This window comes from Eretmochelys imbricata, chromosome 5 (genome assembly GCF_965152235.1).
Source record: "Eretmochelys imbricata isolate rEreImb1 chromosome 5, rEreImb1.hap1, whole genome shotgun sequence".
Classification (NCBI taxonomy): domain Eukaryota; kingdom Metazoa; phylum Chordata; order Testudines; family Cheloniidae; genus Eretmochelys; species Eretmochelys imbricata.
Genome location: NC_135576.1, coordinates 22,693,548 through 22,712,013, shown reverse-complemented (window position 1 = coordinate 22,712,013; position 18,466 = coordinate 22,693,548). Strand labels below are relative to the sequence as shown.

Here is an 18,466-nt window from a genome sequence, read left to right as displayed (position 1 = left end):
AGTCCTTTGTAAAGTTTCCACCTTTTTGATCTGCAACCAACAAAATAAGGTTGAGGGTCTTACGAGGAGAAGGTCCTTGTGCTACTGGGGTGGGGAGGTGGTGGGATGGGTCAGGTGCTGCTGGGGTGAGGGGCTAATCTGTCTGGAGGTTTCTCTGTAGTTACTATTCCTGTAGACGCTAAATGTTCATGTTCCTCTCATAAACCTCCACAGAGCTATCACTTAAGCTGCGCAGTGCACTCAGAATTGCCAGTGTATACCTATCTAATTAATGCATGGTATTTTCAGTGGTTACGAACCATAGCACATGGGAATTTTCAGTGCAGCATCTAAGGAGCAGTGATGGATGCATCTCAGAAGGTTCAGAGCTTCAGATGAAAACTGAAGTATCTAGACAAAACATTCCTGAAAAGCATCCTTTCTTGTGAGATTTCGGATAATTACTGCTTCTGTTAGGGTTGGAGCCCATTAGTGGAGAGGGAGAAAAAGTGAAAATGAATGGGGAAATTAACTGAACCCCAGAAAACATTCTCCTTCCTCAACCAACTTTCTTCAGGCCCTTTCGGTGCCAGACCTTGGTGGCAGGTACTTAAACCAGATAGCAGAATTTAACCAAATGGTAATGGAAGTGAGAAACATGGTTTAAGTAACTTTCTTGTTTAAATTTCCTAGAATTCCTCTAGACACACCAATTATATTTTCTTATGTACACTATGGCGTTACATCTTGAGACAAAGCAGATGCCACATTATGTTCCTGATGATAGAGGTATTTTACAGAGAGATACTGTAAAGCAATGTGTGGCTGAAAGGTGGTCATGGAGGTGAGTAGTGTTGGTCGTGGGTGAGGTTGAAGTTGATCCTCTCACTCATAGACCTCCTAAAAGCCATTAAGGATAAATATTTTCACTTCTAATTGCAGTGTGGTTTTGGTTTCCTGAATGACACCCCAAAGACCAGCTCTGAAACAATGCACTATTCCTGGTTATCAGTGTGATTGGAACATAAACACTCATGTGTCCTGTGTGATTACAATCAAAAGGGACTAAACAGTTTTTCCTCTTTCTTTGTTTGTTTTTTGCAGAGCCAGGGGTTGGGTTAGGCATTGGTGCCTGTTGTCTCACACTGGAAAATAGCTCTCCAGGGATATACATTCACAGTTTGGCCCCAGGATCGGTGGCTAAAATGGATGGTAGATTAAGGTTAGTTATGAACTGAAAGCAAAAACATGCTGGTGTACGTTTACAACATAATGTTGAAATCGGCCTGAATACTCATTTTCAGCAATGAGGTCAGTTCTTTAAAAAATCCATTTTAGTTGGGGTTTTTTGATGGGTGACTTAGATGATCACAGCAAAATTAGTAAGAATATGTACGTTAAAAAATTACAAAGGAGTATTTAAAAATACCTAAAAACATTTCAAAGCGTTCTTTGATATGATATGGACAGTTCAGACTCCTGGGGCGGCTGTTTTAGTGATTTCAAGGGGCAACACAGCCTAATGATATATGTCCAACCTGGAACCAACAGGAAATGAAACTTAATGTCAAGTGTCAGAGCCAAAATGAATCAGCAGGAGATTTCTACAGCTCTGTTAAAGTTTAGTCACCTAAAACTTTCTTGAAAAGAGCTGTGGGAATTTTCTGCAGCAGATTGCGTCTCTGGTTGCAGCACCAGATTAAGTGACCGGAAATTATTTTATATTCCACTCTGAGTTTCCTTATTTGGCTTAAGAACTGTTGGGTGAAAATACAGCAAGGTCCTTCCGGCTCCTATGTCCCTGCCTAGCTGATTCCGCTTGGGTGGAGTGCCCAGGCACACTTATATGCTGTGGAGAATGGCTCTGTGCCAGCCCCATGTAGGTCAATGCAGAAGGCTACAACGGAGATGGGCCAAGGCTGAGGCCACAAGACTCACATTGACATTAATCCTGAGCCCAATATAGATAGGGTGACCATATGTCCTGTTTTTAAAGGGACAGTCCCATTTTGGGGGACTTTTTCTTATATAGGCGCCTATTACCCCTGACTCCCTGTCCCGTTTTTTCACAGTTACTATCTGTTCACCCTAAATATAGAGGTGTGCAGCAGTACTGCTCAGCCGCCCTAGGTCAGGGAGAGGAGGGGAATTTCACCACCTCAGTCTCTCTGCACTCCATTTGCATAGAACCTAAATACTCTTTTTATATGGGTGTAGTGGATTTCACGTATTATGAGGACCTTGAACTAGTAACTTGGTCCTGGGATAAGAGAGGAAATAATTTATTGGTTGTAACCCTGACAAAAATGGTCAAAATTATTACCAGAAAAGCAATGTATTTTTTCCAGGAGACAATATTTTAATATTCGCTTGCTTACCTTTAAACCCAAAATTTCAAAAATTTCTCTAGTTTTAGCGATGTCTGTGTATAACAGCTGCATCATTTATTAGGGTAAGTGGCTGACTATATCCATTCATGCATCCCAGTTTTCTAGCTCACTTTTTTGAGATGATTTTTTGTGAGACATCTTGTCTCATCAGCAGTTTTTGATTCCATATGGTAAAGCTGTGAAGGTGGTTTTGATTTTGGTTTCACAAAGCCTCATTAGTCAGATTCTGGCTTTGCAAAACAAGAGAGGGTTTGGATTCAGATCCTACTTATCTGAGCCCCCTCGAACGTACGTGTGTGTGTGTGTAAATGGTTCCAGATTTAGCCCATTTCTAACTGTTCTATGGTTGCCTCTTTGTAGATAAAGACTTGTGTCTTTGGATTACTAGGCTATGCCTTTCTAAACATACAGACTGTCAAAGCAGTGAAAAAATTGCACAACGCACACACCAAAATAGATTGTGGACTATTGAAATGATGTTATGTGACATCAGCTGCCATTTGAATTTGCTTCTGGCGGTTAGACTTTTGGTGAAAACTACATTTCAGTTAATCATCACAATTGATTCAAATTAAAAGGAAAGTTAATTAAAGCCAGTAGATTGTATGAAAATCCCTGTTAAAGAAGATGTTTCTAATAATCATGGAAAATGCAGCAGTAATATCTCTAGATGATTATCCTTTTTTGAATGGTTCCAGATGTCGATACTCCAAGAGCTGTCAAGAATGAAGGAACTGAAATTAACAATTTACAGTCCTGTCACAGAAGAGGCATTGTTTGATCAAACTGGGTTCTGTTACCTCAATTTCAAGGGAAAATGGGGTGCCTCTCACCCAATTTCTCTTTAGTTCAAATTTCGAAACAGTTTCATAAACTCATTTGTTTGGAGCCTGTTAAAAAGGTGCTGTGTGTTTAAGTAATTCAGGATGGTGGTAAGGAATAACCTGTCTGCATATAATGTTTGGCTTCTGTGCTCAGAAAACAACAATACCTACAACTGGAGCCAAAAGTTCACTTTCACTCTAGTCTGGTGCAGTCAATTTTATGCACTGATGAAATATACTGTTTTGCACTGACAGTAAGTGCAAAAAAGAAGCATTGGATCTTGCTGGTGGTTGCAGTGAAGTCAAAGCAGTATCATCATGCACGTCAATGGGAGCAAGAGCGTTTTTTCCAAATCAAATCTCTTCCAGATATGTGTCTTTGAAAAGTTTGGCCACTGATCAACAGTCCAAATGTTTTATATGAGACAGATGTGCTAACTGGCTGTATTTGTCTTTCTAGCCGGGGTGACCAGATCCTGGAGGCAGATTCAGTGAGTCTGCGCCATGCAGCACTAAGTGAAGCCTATGCCATTCTGAGTGAATGTGGTCCGGGTCCAGTTAGCCTTATCATTAGTCGTCATCCCAATCCCAAGGTGAGGAAAAGACAGTTTCGTATAGTTGCACATTGCTTTCCTTTGTTCTTGCAATCTGGGTGTGAATGTTTGAGATGTGGCGAATGGAGAACATTGTATTTTCTCTCCGGGTAATTTCATGGACTGTGTAACACAGGAGGTCAGTCCAGATGATTGTGATGGTCCCTTCTTATCTATGAATCCATAGTTGTGTTGGAACTTTCTTGCAGCATTGGCACTATCCACCAGTTGTGGCTTTCACTGAGCACTTATTTTTCTGTGAGATATTCCAGTTGTCATGCTCACTGATTTGTTCACAGTTGGACTAAGTGACAAACCTATGAATTTGAAGCTGACAACATAAGTACTGTACATATCACCTTCATTGTTACAGTCACTTTGGGTGGAATTGAATTTGAACAGTAGCTGCCAGGGATAAATATCAGCAGATTGAGTCAATAAACTATAACAAAATAATGAATACAGCACCTTTTAAAAATGTTAACCTGTCCAAACATTGAAGTTTTCCTGTAGAAGAAATGAATCCATGATGTCTTGCTTCTGCAGAATCTGTGCCAGGGGAATTTTAAAATGTCTGCATTTATAAAGTGTATAATTATTTTCAAGCAAATTACTTCTTTTATTGGTGATGAAAGATAAGAGATTCCTTCATCCAAGCAGTATGGAATAATAACTTGTTTTATTTTACCATCCAAAGAATTTCATGGGCATATAAAACCTTGTAGGCTGTACAGGAATGTAGTTGGGAAAATATTTGTTTTAGGGAGATCAGGAAAGCTTTGACTTTTGAATTCCTAAATACAAATGGAAACCTGTTTATAAGGCACAAGTGCTCTGAATTCTAATTTGCCGTATTGACCAGAATGATTTGGCATTCCTATCCTGGAGGTAACAATATGTAGCTTGAGAAAACCTTGTAATGTAGAGGCCACAGGTGGTATTTATTTTCTGACAATTCAGATGTACCGATGATAGGCACTAGTGGGCCTCCATACAAGGCTATTCCGTGATCACTGCCAGGGCTTCTGATAACTGAAGGAGAGGCAGTTCATCTATTGGGTAGAGCAGCAGTTCTCAAACTGAGGTCCTGGGAACCCAGGGAGTCCTTAGAGATTGCATGGGGGGTCCTCAAAATGCCAACAATCACACCAATGATAGATAGACTCTGCAGTAAGAAGCAGGCACATCCATCTCACTGACATCTGTAAGTACTCGGATGCTCTTTTCCTTAAAGCATTACTAACAGTACATGTTTATATGAAGTACACATATACCTTTATCCATCAGTCTCTCAGTTCGGGGTCCGTGATTAACATTAACGTGAAAAGGGGTCTGTTGACAAAAAAATGTTTGAGACCTTCTGGGGTAGAGCAAGGGACAGGGAGCCAGAATTGGGCCCAAAATGTAAGACCAGCAGAACAAGTCTATGTATTGTGTTGGACAGTGTTGTAGTTCGTTGACTGCAGTATTATAAGGCACCTTTTACCATGAGACTGTGAACACCTTGAAACAATTATCCAGGGAGTGCAGACTCTCCTCCCTGCCCTATCCTCATTCATCTAAATTGAGTGTTGACTCAAGAGCATAATGCTGCCCTTTCAACTGCTCATTGGTTGCTGATCACTTCAGAAGCTGGGGTTGGAATGATTCTTACATGGTGGTGGGGATTGGGAAATATAGTGCGAAGAAAGACAAACCCAGGTCAGGCACCCAGGTTCACTAGTGACACTTAAAAATATAGGCCTCAATGAAGACCATATTCTACCCTAGATCTTTTCACTCTCCTTCAATTAATATCACTGGGGATCTGCTGTGCCTAGATTGCATATATGTAGCTGTGAATTTATACCCCAGACCACATATGCTAATTAATAATTGCATTTGTCCCTCTTCACAGAATAAGTTTGACACTCCTGATGTAGACAGAACTGAAAAAAGAGATCTTTCTGGAGTTGGTATTTTGTTTTTTCTTCTCATTGCACAAAAAAGGCATCCTACATAAAATAAGGACAGCCATGCTGGGTCAGACCAATGGTCCATCCAGCTCAGTATCCTGTCTTCCGACAGCGGGCAGTGCCAGGTGCTTCAGAGGGAATGAACAGAACAGGCAATCATTGAGTGATCCATCCCATTGTCCATTCCCAGCTTCTGGAAAAATGTTGGACCTTCCTGGACCTCACATATACCGTAAACTCTATGATGAAACAATAGCACAGAACTCTCAGCTTGGTGTGGGGAAGGGGCTATGGCATCTTCACACCGTCTTTGTACCCCCTAAATCCTGGTTGTTCCACGATCTGCAGTATTATTTAGACCACTGTTTAAGTGACAGCATCCTGTCCCTGGCTGCCTGTGGTCACAGTGCTTCCCAGAATCTCCCCAGTCCTGCGGCCTCACATAGTCCCCCTCACACTCCTCATGCTGGACTTGCCTTTGGATGTCTTCATCAGCTCCCGCCCCATGGAATCCTCCCCAGCTAGATCCGGGGCTTTTAAGGCCTCTTTATACCACTTGAGACCTTTTACAGAAAAAATGGCAGGAGTGTGGGTGAGGCTCTTGGTTAATATTTCTCAGCTGCAGTGCCATCCCACGGTCTGAAAACAAAGATATTTTTGTTAAGGTTCATGTTGTTTCATACATTTTTTATGTTTAATCCCCCACTTCATCACACAAAAGCTCCACAGAAAGTTTTGTTACTGAATATACAAACTTCAGTATTTTTATGTATTTCCAAGAGCAATACCACAAAGGTTTTCTTTCTTCTGTTATTGTTAGTGGATGTGGCATTTAAATTATGTTTAAACTGCTGAGTTTGCTTAGGGATAATTCAGATCCTCTTAGTTCAAAGCGGTTCAGCTTTCTGACCTGTCTCTGTGCCGAGTTATAATTCATGTAAAGTTGAGTGAATTGAAATCACGTTGGGGCATATCTCAAACCAGAAACCTGGGTTGTTATGTATTCCTGCTCCCCAGCAGCTCCAGTTCTAAGACTACATATAATGTCTTCTAGAAATTTCTGAGGGTGGGTGTGTTAGAATAATCCAGATATTTCAAATGCAACATGTAACTGCAGTGTATTTTTATATGCGGAAAATATTACAGTTACCAATTACCGATTTATTTATTTATTTGGTAAAGGGGGGGGATTAAGAGAAAAGTCAGCTAGTATTTCAGGAAGTCTGGCATTTTCATACTTTTTAATTTAACGTGTCTTTTACTGATGGAATATTTTAGACAAATTGCTGAATATTTTAAAAAATTAATATTTTCATATACATTTCTCTAGAGTATGAAGGTAGCGAGCTACTTGGATAAAGTGCATGGCATGATAATGTTGTTCGCTTTATTTATGCAAGCCTGATGCAACTTTTTTATTTAACATTTGTGCATTTAGTGTGACACTTTGACATCTTTGACTTTGTAATAGGCTGGCCATGTTTTCCTCATACCCCGTCTAAAGAGACCAGCTCAGGGTCACAGAGGAGGTCTGATTCAGAGCTAAGACCAGAACTTGAGAGCTCTTCACATTCCTTTGCGCAGACCTCTAAAACAACAGTAAATCTTGACTGAATATTTGTGATGATCAGTGCTCAGACTCTGATCTTAGCTGCTTATGTTCTACAGCAAACTCACATCATCTCTTTTCTACTAAAATTAGGTTTCTGAACAGGAGATGGATGAAGCAATAGCGTGCACCACTCATCGAGAGAGCAAGGATGCCTATCCCCCTCATGTCACAGGTAGCAACATGTTCTTTTTCTATGTTGTGTCAATCTGTCCATTATTTTTCATACACGGCAACATTTACTGGAGTGCTATTGGGATCTTTGCAGTCATAAATATTTAAAACTCCTATTGAGAAACGTTCCACTCTTTCCACAGTACTATGTTAATTAAAAAACGTTATGTATTTCAGTCATAGCTGCCACACAGCCTGCATCCTTAGCACTGTGTATCTGTTTTAGATATCTCTGAGGCACCAATCACCGTAACGTCAGAGTGTGAGGAGGTTACTACTCCATCCTGATCTAATGATCAGGACAGAGCATTGCATTCTGGGATTGGGAGGCTGCCCAAGTCACACCTCCATGTTCAAGAAAAGAGCAGCTACAGCCTAGTTCATTTTTAACAAATTAGATACGGCCATCAGGTTGCTAGCAAATTTTCAGCGTGGCCCCTCAGTTGGGATGTCCCATCTGTGTTTGAACATGGCATTAGCCATTTCTAAAATCCTACAGTTGAAAGTGAACTTGTAGGAAAACGTGGAACTCTAATTACATTATTCCTTAATAGACGATGAAGAGAATATTCCCCTTTCTGCTTCAAATTGGAAGAATGACTAACTAGCTGGTTTTCAGACAAAAATGTTAGTTTTTTTTTTAATCAAGCTTATTTACACCAAAATGGTTTTCTACGAACAGAGATACAGCCATTTTGGAGCAGACCTTTCCCACTGACCTCCACCCTCCCTCTCCTAGTGTATGGCTGGAAGCAGGAGGGACGGTATCATGCTTTAATGTGGCTTGTGTAGTCACGGCACAGCGCTGGGAGAGAGTACTCTCCCAGTGCTCTAAAAAACCTACCTCCACAAGGGGCGGTAGCTCCCAGCACTCTAAAAAAGTCACCTCCACGAGGGGCGCAGCTCCCAGCGCTGGGGCACTGTCTACACTGGTGCTTGTTGGCACTGAAAGTTGCTGCGCTCCGGGAGGTGGTTTTTTACACCCCTAAGTGAGCAAGTTGCAGCACTGTACAGTGCCAGTGTAGACAAGCCCTAAGTAACTAAGTAGCAGCTTATCTGGGGGATGGAGAGATATATCAGAGACTTGTTAAGTAAAATAAAACTTGTTTTTAAAGGGACTCAGATAATATGGTGATGAGCACTGTATAAATATCTAGACAGACCAGTGCTCTGCTTGCTTGGGTACATATTCTGTAGCTTTAATTTTTGGTCTCTAATTGAATCATGTTTAACAGGGATTCTTCAGAAAAGTCCATCCCCTAGTGTGAAAGCCAAACAAGGAGAGGCCTCATCGCCCCTGAGCTGGACAATGAAGCGATTCCTGGAGCCAGCAAGTCGGGTAAACAAATTAAAATACAACACAAAGAGATGACTTTTTAGGATAAGCTTTTACCAAAGAATCGGATTGCTGAGAACAAAAGATCTACGCTTCTTCCATGTCACACCTGTGTCATGCTAAGGGGTTCCATTAGTTAAGCCATATTCTTGGGACACAGGCACTGTCAGCAATAGAAAACTCTCCTTTAGGTCTGCTCTGCAGGCTGCTTCTAGAAGCAACCTGTAGTGGGGCTGGCCTGGAAGGCTGTCCCCTGAATGGGACCACAGTAGTCACTTATCAGAATCCCACTTGTTTGTCATGTGCTGTGGTTTAATTTCAGTCTTGTAAAAAGTGAGCTCTGCTCAATGGTGTATTCATATTGGCACTGAGATGGTGAGTAGGTCGTGGTCCTTGGAACATGGAATCTGCTAATACAGAAACCATTTACTCAGTTATTTATGTTGTAATAGTGGTGGAAATTTTTTTTTCTGGAAAGGCCAAGTAGGAAATACAGTCAGTCCCAGAGAAGGAGTACAAGTACCTGTAGCCTTTCAATAAGGGAGGGACTTAAAGGGAATCATAAAGGTGAATGGTTTAACGCCTGATTGCTGTGCTGCATACCCACCTCTACAAACTGAGGGTGTCTGAAAATCAGGTTACTTTTGGTGATGAAATGTGGTTTCAGGTGCCTAACTTCAGCCACCTAAGGCCTGGTCTACACTGTGTGTGGGGGGGGGAGGGCGGCGGGTATCTATCTAAGTTATGCAACTTCAGCTACGTGAATAATGTAGTTGAAGTCGACGTACTTAGATCTACTCACCACAGTGTCTTCACTGCGGTGAGTCGACAGCTGGGTGCTCCCCCGTCAACTCCATCTGCGTCTCTCGCGCCGGTGGAGTACCGGAGTTGATGGGGGAGCACTCGGTGGTCGATTTATCGTGTCTAGACTAGATGCAATAAATTGACCCCCACTGGATCGATTGCTGCCCATCAATCCTGCAGGTAATGTAGACAAACCCTAAGTTTGAAAATGTTAGCCTTAATCTCACTGTGACTCAGTGCCCCTGTTTGTAGAATTGGGATATTAACCTTTACTGTAGTTACCAATGTGTTATGAGGCTGAAGTTAGTGATGTTTAGATAGTATACACACTGGGTGCTATTAACATAAATGACCACCAGTCACCAGTTTTATTTACTTATTTTCCTTTCAGCAGGGATCTGTCAGTTCTGAAACAGAGCTTTCCCAGTACTTCTCACAAGATGGGCCAAGTCAGGTGTCATTTTCTGACACACAAGTAACGGTCTCCAGTGATGAAGAGCAGCTCCGTCAAAAAAGTGGAAACAGCTCTTTGGATGACAGCTCTCTTCCTCCCAGCAATCTAAGTAAGCCACAGATATTGAAAGAAATGGCAAGATATATGTGGGGTAGTCATTGCATGTGTTGGGTCAGGAATGCCACATTTTGGGTAGAAATGTCAGCTAGTCCAGTGCGAGCCAACAGGTTGTAATGTGATGCTTCAGAAAATGAAAGAAGGAATCTAAATACAATGTGCATAGTGTGTGACTGGATTGCAACTCTGACTAGTTGACTAGAGAATAAATTTATATTATTGGTTTGGCTGACCAAATCTAAGTTATCATTGCAAGTTAATCAAGGCACTCGTGATTATCTGATTGATTACATTTAAATCAGACCAGTCCTAAATATCTCAGATACATGAAACTTTGTCTTTACACCAGAATATATGGTGCTCCCATAATATATTTTGCACATGTTGTGAGATCTTTCTCCTTTCTATGGTCTACCTGGAACAGTCTTGTTTCTCTTCTATATTGAGTCTCCATCTCAATTCAAGAATCACATAGGCAAGGGAGAGCAGATATATTTCTATACTTCTCAGATAGTCTCTGCCTTTGCCAGTATTTATCTCTGAAATTTCATTATTTAATTCAACAAAGCAATTTTGGATATGGTTTGTGTGAAAGAGACTACACAAAATAAGCTTGTATTATATTATATCCGTATGAGTATATATTATATATTTAGTTTTTGATAAGAAGGATATGACTAGGAAGTCTTAGATCACCCAGCCTTTAGAATGAAACAGATTGTGTGCTTGTGTTTTGTCTGAGTGTCTTTTTCTCTCTCTCACTGTGAATCGATTAGGTCAACTCTGTACCTACATTAAAGCAGAATTACAGGGATTTTCCACTGTTTGAACTTAAAAAATAAATGTGTGTGTGCTCCCTTTTCTTCTTGTGGGCACAGTCCTGGTTCAGAAGCAGAATGAGAATAAAACCAGATGTGTAATGAACAGGAAGCACCCATAAATCACAAGACCATCTTTCATTTCTAGTGCTTTTGTACCGTAGGTATGTTTTAGAGTGGAGGACATGGAAAAACAGCTCAGGCTTTCTACGCAGACACAGCGAAAATCCTCTGTTGCAAACAAGCGTGTCTCTTTTGAAGTGGCTGCAGTAGAATGCTCAGCATAAAACTAGTCCAATAAGCGCAATTAAAAATGTAATAAATTCTTTTCTAGCTGCTAAAGAAGCAGGAACAACCAAAGTGGACAGTCTTGCTTCACCAACCAGTGGAAAGTCACCTGGTCTTTTTAACAAGCACGTGGAATCTGCCCGACAGGGGAGCCTTAATGGTAGTCCCAAGTCTGTCCGCAGCCCACTGCTGAGGCAGAGAAGAGTTGTTTTCTATGATGGCGATGTTAGCGACGAGGATGATTTTGTCAAGCAAGAAGAGGTCCACTTCCAAAGGAGCCTGGGGGACAAGAACCAGAAAAATGCCAAGGAAGACTCTGGCATGGTCATCACAACCTCTTTCGTTGAAGTTGATGATGAAGGCCAGGATGGTGAATTGTCTCGACACCCTGGCAGTAAGGCAGCTACCCCTGTGTTCAGCAACTCCTCGGTGACTGAGGAGAGTGCCCTAGAGCAAATGGTGGATTTGTCCTTCTTTCAAATCAAAGCACTTGATTACTCAGGTATGCCTGAGATTTATCCTACTAATCTGGGAGTGAAGGAGCTCCGAGAGGCACAGCTTGAATCTATGAGATCCCCTAAACTGGAGCACAAAGCCGTTACAAGAGTAAAAAGCATGATGAGCACTGAGTGCCGCAATCTCCCAAGGCAGAAGATGGAAGAGCACGGTTCCTGTCATAAGCCTGTTGCCAGGACACTTCCACACAGCAAAAAGACTGAAGGACCCGACATCCCCAGGCAGAGCAATGCTGAAACAGTTAATCTGCTGCGGAATGAAGATGAATCATTTGGCCTGGATTTGGAGATCCAGGCCACTCCCGTAAGAGTTGTGATAACAGGTTTACGATCAGGCGGAGCAGCTGAAAGGGTAACATTTTAAAAATATGAGTCACTTTGTGGATGTTTACTCATGGGTTTCTCTTTCTGGAGATTAATATTTGATAAGTGAGCTTTTATACAAGCACGCAAATGAGAGATTTACCTCCACTGGAAAAAAAAGTCTTATTCCTTATCTTTCTAATATGCCATTAAACTACGTGTTTTAGAGACAGTCATGCCCCATCTGATTTAAGCTTGAAATAGTCAACCAGCAAAAACATACCAAAATGAAATAATCCATATTAGTAATTATTGTTTTAGGGCTCACTACAATTTTTCTACTTTGCCAGAAACAAAAGAAGGTTTATGTAAGGAAGAGAAGTGATTTAGAAACATAAAGTATTAATGATAAAATGTACATTGCTTATTAATAGGCAAGAATTATATTGCAATTTAGGGTGTAACCATTCTCTCCTGTTATTTTTTAATTTATTTTATTATCTACTCTGCACTCTGTCTGTGCTTGTTACAGTGGGGATAATTGCTTGGCATGTATACAGAATGCTGACCTTAGGCAAATTGTTCAACAGTACAAAGAATTTTTGTGTGAACAAAGTGTGACATGGTATTCTTCGCTGATTTAGTGAATCTTTACTGTTGTGAGGGAGTATGGCATAGTGGTTTGAACAGGGGTCTGAGAGTCATGATCCTTGGGTCCCTATTCCTATCTTAACCACTGATTCATTGTGTAACCTTGAGAAATATTTTATCCTATGCCTTAAAGGCCTGATACCTGCTCCTTTTTAAGGCAGTGAAAAGATTCAAATTGGTTTAATGGGAGTTGAGTAGGGTCCCAAGTTCCTGGTCAAATGCGAGGAGATGATAACTAGGAGGCAGCACTGCTTTGGGAGATCCTAGAGAAACTATGGTTCATTCAGCCAGAATACCTCTCTAGAGGAAAGGCTTCAGAGTAGCAGCCATATTAGTCTGTATCAGCAAAAAGAACGAGGAGGACTTGTGGCACCTTAGAGACTAACAAATTTATTTGAGCATACGCTTTCATGGGCTAAACCTCACTTCATCGGATGCATGCAGTGGAAAATACAGAAGGAAGATATATATATACACAGAGAACATGAAAAAATGGGTGTTGCCATACCCACTATAACGAGAGTGATCAGTTAAGGTGAGCTATTATCAGCAGGGGAAAAAAAAAGCTTTTGTAGTGATAATCAGGATGGCCCATTTCCAACAGTTGACAAGAAGGTGTGAGTAACAGTAGGGGGAAAATAAGCATGGGGAAATAATAGTTTATTATTAAATAATAATAATTAATAAATGGACACAAATCAGACGTCAAGAATTATAACATTCAAAAACCAGTCGGAGAACACTTCAATCTCCCATGTCACTTGATTACACACCTCAAAGTGGCAATACTACAACCAAAAAACTTCAAAAACAGACTCCAACAAGAAATTGCTGAATTGGAATTAACAAATTTATTTGAGAATAAGCTTTCGTGGGCTACAGCCCACTTCATCAGATGCATAAAATGGAACATCTAGTAAGAAGGTATATATACATACAGAGAACATGAAAAGGTGGAAGTTGCCATACCAACTCTAAGAGGCTAATTAATTAAGATGAGCTATTATCAGCAGGAGAAAAAAAACTTTTGTAGTGATAATCAAGATGGCCCATTTCAGACAGTTGACAAGAAGGTGTGAGGATACTTAACATGGAGAAATAGATTCAATTGTGTAATGATCCAGCCACTGCCAGTCTCTATTCAAGCCCAAGTTAATGGCATCTAGTTTGCAAATTAATTCTAGTTCAGCAGTTTCTTGTTGGAGTCTGTTCTTGAAGCTTTTCTGTTGCAAAATTGCCACCTTCAAGTCTGTTATTGAGTGACCAGAGAGGTTGAAGTGTTCTCCCACTGGTTTTTGAATGTTATGATTCCTGATGTCAGATTTGTGTCCATTTAGTCTTTTGCGTAGAGACTGTCAGGTTTGGCCAATGTACATGGCAGACGGGCATTGCTGGCACATGATGGCATATATCACATTGGTAGATGTGCAGGTGAACGAGCCTCTGATGGTGTGGCTGATGTGGTTAGGTCCTTTGATGGTGTCACTTGAATAGCTATGTGGACAGAGTTGGCATCAGGCTTTGTTGCAAGGATAGGCTCCTGTCAGAAATGGGCCATCTTGATTATCACTACAAAAGTTTTTTTTCTCCTGCTGATAATAGTTCATCTTAATTAATTAGCATCTTAGAGTTGGTATGGCAACTTCCACCTTTTCATGTTCTCTGTATGTATATATATCTTCTTACTATATGTTCCATTCTATGCATCTGATTAAGTGTTTTTTTTTTCTCCTGCTGATAATAGCTCACCTTAACTGATCATTCTCGTTATAGTGGGTATGGCAACACCCATTTTTTCATGTTCTCTGTGTATATATATATATCTTTCTACTGTATTTTCCACTGCATGCATCCGATGAAGTGAGGTTTAGCCCACGAAAGCGTACGCTCAAATAAATTTGTTAGTCTCTAAGGTGCCACAAGTACTCCTCGTTCTCTAGAGGAAAGTGACCATGGCCTCTTCCTCATACCAGCCTCTGTGGGAGCCAAGCAACACCTCCAATATCTTCACTGAGAAGTACGTGGTCTCTGTGCAGAGTCACAAAGACTGGCAGGTTCCTTCTGTCATCAGATCCCCCGCTTGGTAAACACAAAGAGTGAGCGACATTCTGTTCCTCACTTTACTTGTCTGTAAACTAAATATATCCAGTGTTCTGCCTTCTGTAACCACTATAAACTGGGAGCATTGCTTGTAAAACATTTATTCTTGTACTGTAAGCTATGCCCTCTGCTTCTGTGATAGAGCCTCTCAGGTATTTACATTAATTTATCTCTGTAACCATATTAGGGATCTATGGGAAAGCTGACAGTAGGAGATGAGATTTTATCCATCAACAGTACCCCAGTCAGTGGAATGACATCCCAGGAAATCTGTCTGTTCATACAGAATCTCCCCAGGTCTGTAACACTAGAGGTGCAAAAGGCAGTATCAGGTGAGAGCTTTTTTTTACTCTTATACTGTTGGTTTGGAATACGTAAGTGGGAAAAGCTTGATCAGGTGTTTTGCTGACCTGGCAACTGAGATAATTCAGAAGAAGTGGTGTGTGTGAGTGTGTATTGATGTTGATGATAAAGTATTTCATTACGGAGACAGATTTTCAGTCATTTTATAACAAGTCATCATGAAGTGCTGTTTCGTCATCCTGACCTGAAGGTTTAAAGCTCACATTTAAAATAATAGCTCCAGAATATTTGACAAAAAGTATCAAAGTATTTAATGCTTTTAACCATCTAATGCAGAGTCAAGTTAACCCATCAGGGAATTTAATTATGGAAGTATTAGGGTCAAGCATGACAATCAAATTTGCAGTCAATGTCTTGTTGATAAATGACAAGTTAATTTGACTATGCATAAGATACATAATTGTGTATAATAATTTAAATACTCTGATCCTTTTATTCGAATCTGTCTCTTAAAATGTGAAGTTTAAGTTGTATTTTGGGATCAGATAGTAAAATAATGAAATCCAGGCTCTTTCTTGGTAAATCAGAAAGTTCTACTCCTCAGAAAGAAAGTGTAAAAACAGACGTGTACTACTTGAATCTTGTTGAAATGGCTATTTGCATTTTTGTTGTAAAGAGTTGTTTCTAGTTTAGGTGGAAATGTTGATACCTAGTTCTTCCCACTAAGAAGATCTATGCTTATCCTGCAGTATGTTTGTATCTACAGTTTTTAAAAGAATAATGTAGTGTGGCAAACAGTGTCTGAAAAAAACGGTACGTGTTGCACGTTCAGGAGCAGCACTACATTTTGTTCTGTCTTAGCTGAAATACACTCTTATTTGTTCAACTGTTAATACTTAGAGGTCTAACTAGTTTCCAAATGAGTGATGCTTAGACACCATTTGTTTTTTAAGGGCTTTCTGGCAGGCCATGAAGTCCCATTCCTAAATCCCTAGGTTAGCCCAAGCATTGAAGAGGCTTGTGGTAGCAGGGATATAGGCAGGTTGGCGCTTTTCCCAACAGCATGCTTCCCTTTCATAGATTCATAGACATTTAGGTCAGAAGGGACCATTATGATCATGTAGTCTGACCTCCTGCATAACGCAGGCCACAGAATTTCACCCACCCACTCCTGCAAAAAACCTGTCACCCATGTCTGAGCTATTGAAGTCCTCAAATCATGGTTTAAAGACTTCAAGTAGCAGAGAATCCTCCAGCAAGTGACCCGTGCCCCATGCTACAGAGGAAGGCGAAAAACCTCCAGGGCCTCTTCCAATCTGCCCTGGAGAAAAATTCCTTTCCGACCCCAAATATGGCAGTCAGCTAAACCCTGAGCATATGTGCAAGATTCACCAGCCAGATACTACAGAAAATTCTTTCCTGGGTAACTCAGATCCCACCCCGTCTAACATCCCATCACAGGCCATTAGGCCTATTTACCATGAATATTTAAAGATCAATTAATTACCAAAATCATGTTATCCCATCATACCATCTCCTCCATAAACTTATCGAGTTTAATCTTAAAGCCAGATAGATTTTTTGCCCCCACTGCTTCCCTTGGAAGGCTATTCCAAAACTTCACTCCTCTGATGGTTAGAAACCTTCGTCTAATTTCAAGTCTAAACTTCCTGGTGGCCAGTTTATATCCATTTGTTCTTATGTCAGTATTGGTACTGAGTTTAAATAATTCCTCTCCGTCTCCGGTATTTATCCCTCTGATATATTTATAGAGAGCAATCATATCTCCCCTCAACCTTCTTTTAGTTAGGCTAAACAAGCCAAGCTCCTTGAGTCTCCTTTCATAAGACAAGTTTTCCATTCCTCGGATCATCCTAGTAGCCCTTCTCTGTACCTGTTCCAGTTTCAGAGTAACAGCCATGTTAGTCTGTATTCGCAAAAAGAAAAGGAGTACTTGTGGCACCTTAGAGACTAACCAATTTATTTGAGCATAAGCTTTCGTGAGCTACAGCTCACTTCATCGGATGCATACTGTGGAAAAAGTAGAAGATCTTTTTATACACACAAAGCATGAAAAAATGGGTATTTACCACTACAAAAGGTTTTCTCTCCCCCCACCCCACACTCCTGCTGGTAATAGCTTATCTAAAGTGATCACTCTCCTTACAATGTGTTTGGAGAGTGATCACTTTAGATAAGCTATTACCAGCAGGAGAGTGGGGTGGGGGGAGGTATTTTTTCATGCTTTGTGTGTATAAAAAGATCTTCTACACTTTCCACAGTATGCATCCGATGAAGTGAGCTGTAGCTCATGAAAGCTTATGCTCAAATAAATTGGTTAGTCTCTAAGGTGCCATAAGTACTCCTTTTCTTTCTGTTCCAGTTTGAATTCATCCTTCTTAAACATGGGAGACCAGAACTGCACACAGTATTCCAGGTGAGGTCTCACCAGTACCTTGTATAATGGTACTAAAACCTCCTTATCCCTACTGGAAATACCTCTCCTGATGCATCCCAAGACCGCATTAGCTTTTTTCACGGCCATATCACACTGGCAGCTCATAGTCATCCTATGATCAACCAATACTCCAAGATCCTTCTCCTCCTCCGTTACTTCTAATTGATGCGTCCCCAGCTTATAACTAAAATTCTTGTTATTAATCCTAAATGCATGATCTTACACTTCTCACTATTAAATTTCATCCTATTACTATTACTTCAGTTTACAAGGTCATCCAGATCCTCCTGTAGGATATCCCTGTCATTCTCTAAATTGGCAATACCTCTCAGCTTTGTATCATCCACAAACTTTATTAGCACACTCTCACTTTTTGTGCCGAGGTCAGTAATAAAAAGATTAAATAAGATTGGTCCCAAAACCGATCCTTGAGGAACTCCACTGGTAACCTCCCTCCAGCCTGACAGTTCACCTTTCAGTGGGACCCATTGTAGTTTCCCCTTTAACCAATTCCTTATCCACCTTTCAATTTTCCTATTGATCCCCATCTTTTCCAATTTAACTAATAATTCCCCATGTGGCACTGTATCAAACGCCTTACTGAAATCTAGGTAAATTAGATCCACTGCTTTTCCGTTGTCTAAAAAATCTGTTACTTTCTCAAAGAAGGAGATCAGGTTGGTTTGGCACGATCTACCTTTTGTAAAACCATGTTGTATTTTGTCCCATTTACTGTTGACTTCAATGTCCTTAACTACCTTCTCCTTCAAAATTTTTTCCAAGACCTTGCATACT

The 18,466-nt window shown here is 40.6% G+C and overlaps 1 protein-coding gene across 1 annotated transcript in view; it reads left to right on the top strand.

Annotated features, from left to right (window-relative positions):
• PDZD2 (PDZ domain containing 2) overlaps positions 1-18,466 on the top strand; it is a 215,528-nt gene that overhangs the window by 174,092 nt on the left and 22,970 nt on the right. The window contains exons 12-18 of the mRNA XM_077816233.1: positions 1,084-1,201; positions 3,654-3,786; positions 7,444-7,525; positions 8,760-8,863; positions 10,056-10,227; positions 11,388-12,208; positions 15,098-15,242. Of these exons, the coding sequence (XP_077672359.1) occupies positions 1,084-1,201; positions 3,654-3,786; positions 7,444-7,525; positions 8,760-8,863; positions 10,056-10,227; positions 11,388-12,208; positions 15,098-15,242 (1,575 nt within the window). The remainder of the gene's footprint in view (positions 1-1,083; positions 1,202-3,653; positions 3,787-7,443; positions 7,526-8,759; positions 8,864-10,055; positions 10,228-11,387; positions 12,209-15,097; positions 15,243-18,466) is intronic.